The sequence below is a fragment of the Quercus lobata genome, chromosome 4 (assembly GCF_001633185.2).
Source record: "Quercus lobata isolate SW786 chromosome 4, ValleyOak3.0 Primary Assembly, whole genome shotgun sequence".
NCBI classification, from domain to species: domain Eukaryota; kingdom Viridiplantae; phylum Streptophyta; class Magnoliopsida; order Fagales; family Fagaceae; genus Quercus; species Quercus lobata.
This window is the reverse complement of record NC_044907.1, coordinates 62,031,546-62,034,595: the sequence shown is the minus strand read 5'-3', so window position 1 is coordinate 62,034,595 and position 3,050 is coordinate 62,031,546. Positions and strand designations below refer to the sequence as shown.

Below are 3,050 nucleotides of genomic sequence, written 5' to 3'. Positions count from 1 at the left end.
ACATGAATTTTTTGTCCAAGTTAATAGCCCAATTGATTGTAGGGTGCAATGTGAAACATGGGTTATAGTTTAGGGTAATAATTGTGCATTATGAAAGTTTAGGATGGTAAAACTTTACGCTAAATTTTTTATCAATTGCACAAATGAGCCCTTACCCCTTTTATATAGGCAATCAAAGGGTACAAAACCAAGAGATACAACCCTTTAGAAATGAGCACAACTCTTTGGCAATGGGCTGAACTAGGCCCATTATTTATTTGAGTTTGGTGCGACCCAATATTTCTAACACGAATAAAAGCAATTGTTAAAGATCCCAGAAGCTAAATTTGGGATTTACCACCCAAAAAAAATAAAATTAAATAATGAAGGTAGTGAAAAAAGGAGGTGAGACTTGAGAGATAGACTGGTGATTGATTTTGTGTGATCAAGATTTTTCATTATTGTCATATGCATGCACGCTTTTATTAAATTTACATTAATGAAATGGATAATTGAATTGTGCCGAGCTCAGAACAATAAGAAGTTGAATTTTCTTATAAGATTTTGGAAGTGACTTGATCACGTAGGGATAAGAAGAGGAGTAGATATGCTTGGAAGTCAACTCGATCTAAGAGTGTGGCTACTGCCTACTGGAGCAACATGTTAGTATATATTATTATTAGCCAACAACTAGAGTGAATGGATAAGAAGCAATACCCATTTGATTTGTCATGCTTCAATAAGCAGCTGAAAGTGGATACAAGGTGCATGTATCTCTAATATTCTATAGGATTCCAATAATGCGTATGTATCTCTAGAATACTAAATGACGTGTGGCTTGAATATTCAGGCCCATAAAGTCGGTTAATTACTCGTTCTTTTCTTCTTCTTATTATTATTTTTTTTAATTTAATGGTATTAGAACTTTTGCTGTCACAATTTATATATACTATACTAATTTTTAGTAACATAATTTGCAGAAAGTGTAAAGAGACTGGAATGTGGATCTTGATTATGAGCTAGGCAAAAACAAATTCAAAACAATATTTAAGCAAATGCTTTCTATATAGCCACAATTTTTAAACACAACTATAAATTCTCTTTAAAATATATATATATATATATATATATATTCGGCTGGACCTATAGCCACGCTTCTTGAACGCGGCAATAGGCCCTAACCAAAAATACCGGCTAAAAACACTTAGAAGCACAGCTATAGACTTAACTTATAGCCGCATTTAAAAAAAAAAAAGCGCCCGCATTTTTTGTAGTGTAATGAGAAATGCACCGTTCCAATAAAACTTTTTTTCTTCAATGGTTTCAATGATTTTTATCAATTTAATTTTTGCTGAATTGGATATTAGTGATAGAAAGATTTTTGAAATATAAAGGCCGCTATATAGCCTGATAAATTGTTGAAGTTGTAATCAAGACACACAAACACACTCAAATCTTAAGAAAACCAATTAACTTGGAAATCCTTTCCAGCCACCGCAGGAACATCGTCTATTACTTTCTCTTGCCCTTTGGGACAATAGATTCCAGTCCTTTCATGGGGAATCCACACATGAACATCACTCTCTCCCATATGCCTCTTACTCTCCCCTTCTTCACCCTCCATTTTCTTGCTCTCACGTATCATATCTGGAGAACAGCTTTTCTTATGGTACGTTTTGCGTGTCACTGGCCTGTTTGATAAAAGAAAAATATTTGTTAACCAATGTTATGTGAGGATAACATGAAGGAGCAGATAATTTAAGCCCTAATGTCTATTTGTCACAAGATTTTTTTTTTTTTTTTTTGAGATAGTTTTAATTTATGGCGTTCGCTTCCGGTGATATTTCTTTTATCATTAGACTAAAACACCAATTAGTTTTTGATATAAGCGAGGACTGAATCCCAAATTTCTTAATCAACTATCAGAGACTTTATTAGTTGGGCTAACTGGAACCCACAATTTTTAGCTTATTTTGTTTATGTAAAATTTTACAAAATTTTCTTTTTCAAGTTCAAATATATTTAACCTATTTTCAAAAAAAAAAAAAAAAAAAAAAACTGTCAAATGAAATTGGAATAATGCCCTTTGACATGTACTTCTAATTATTTCCAAAATTATCCATATTATATGGTTTAAATTGATTTTCCCAAAAACAAAAATTAAGGGCAAAAAGCATTTGCACACATTGTATGCTTTATTTATAAATAACCAAAGGAAGGATAGTTTGTATTAATTGTTGCAATGAACTATAAAAACTTGAATTATTATTATGAAATAAAGTGAGAGTTTGGAAATAAAGACCTTACTTGAAAAACATGGAGTTCATGGTCTGTGCACCTCTCACAAATGACCCTGACATCTCTCTCCGAATGTATATACCGAAAGATGTATTGGTATATCTTTGTAACAACATATAAATACGCAGATATATAGCATAGGATAGCATAGGATAGGTATTAGAGTAGTGTTATCCATTTCTCTCATTCCAAAGTAGATTATGAATTTAGTTATGGGCCGTTTCAGCTTACGTCGTTGTCATGTCTGTTTGGAAGTATTTTCCTAAGGGATAGCATTTGGGCCCAATAAGTTTGGGCTGAACTTGATAACACTAATTTCTAATCTCGTAAATGACACTAAACCACAAAGTTCCCAAATAAATCAATTGATTTTTTTTTTTTTTACAATTAATTATTATTTTTTAAACTTTTTGCATTTTAATTTTAACACAGTGAAGTCTCCAGTCCAGCTTATAATAGTTTTTTCATTGAAATTACTCGGGTAGATTCAACTTTTTCAGTTTCAGCAACTAGACAACAGGGTGCTTATCCTACTAGTAAACTGTTAAATATGCCAAATAGCATTTGTAAAACCATCAAACTGCACTAAGAAATGAATTTCATCGGAAATGAGGGGGAAAAAAGTCTAAGCAATAACAACCTATGAATTTTAAAACTTTATATACAGTAGATAGACTATATTAAATGTTAATCCCTCAAGCAAACTGCGAATCAAACATACTTCAAATATCAGATTATATATATTTTTCCCTAACCACTACTCAGCATCATGC

General features: G+C 31.9%; 1 protein-coding gene across 1 annotated transcript; it reads right to left on the bottom strand.

Moving 5' to 3' along the window:
- Nucleotides 1-1,365: 1,365 nt before the first annotated feature.
- LOC115984348 lies at nt 1,366-2,377 on the bottom strand. The gene is made up of 2 exons (XM_031107355.1): nt 2,287-2,377; nt 1,366-1,670 (listed from the first exon to the last, which is right to left on the bottom strand). The coding sequence occupies exons 1-2, from the start codon at nt 2,337-2,339 to the stop codon at nt 1,436-1,438; spliced, it is 288 nt and encodes a 95-aa protein (XP_030963215.1). The 5' UTR covers nt 2,340-2,377; the 3' UTR covers nt 1,366-1,435.
- Nucleotides 2,378-3,050: the final 673 nt, after the last annotated feature.

What these genes read in the sequence shown, in the direction of transcription:
- LOC115984348 (XM_031107355.1), bottom strand. Translation starts at nt 2,339, where the DNA reads ATGTCAGGGTCATTTGTGAGAGGTGCACAGACCATGAACTCCATGTTT. An exon ending in ATGAACTCCATGTTTTTCAA is followed by an intron (nt 1,671 to 2,286) that starts GTAAGGTCTTTA and finishes TTTATCAAACAG; the next exon opens with GCCAGTGACACGCAAAACGT.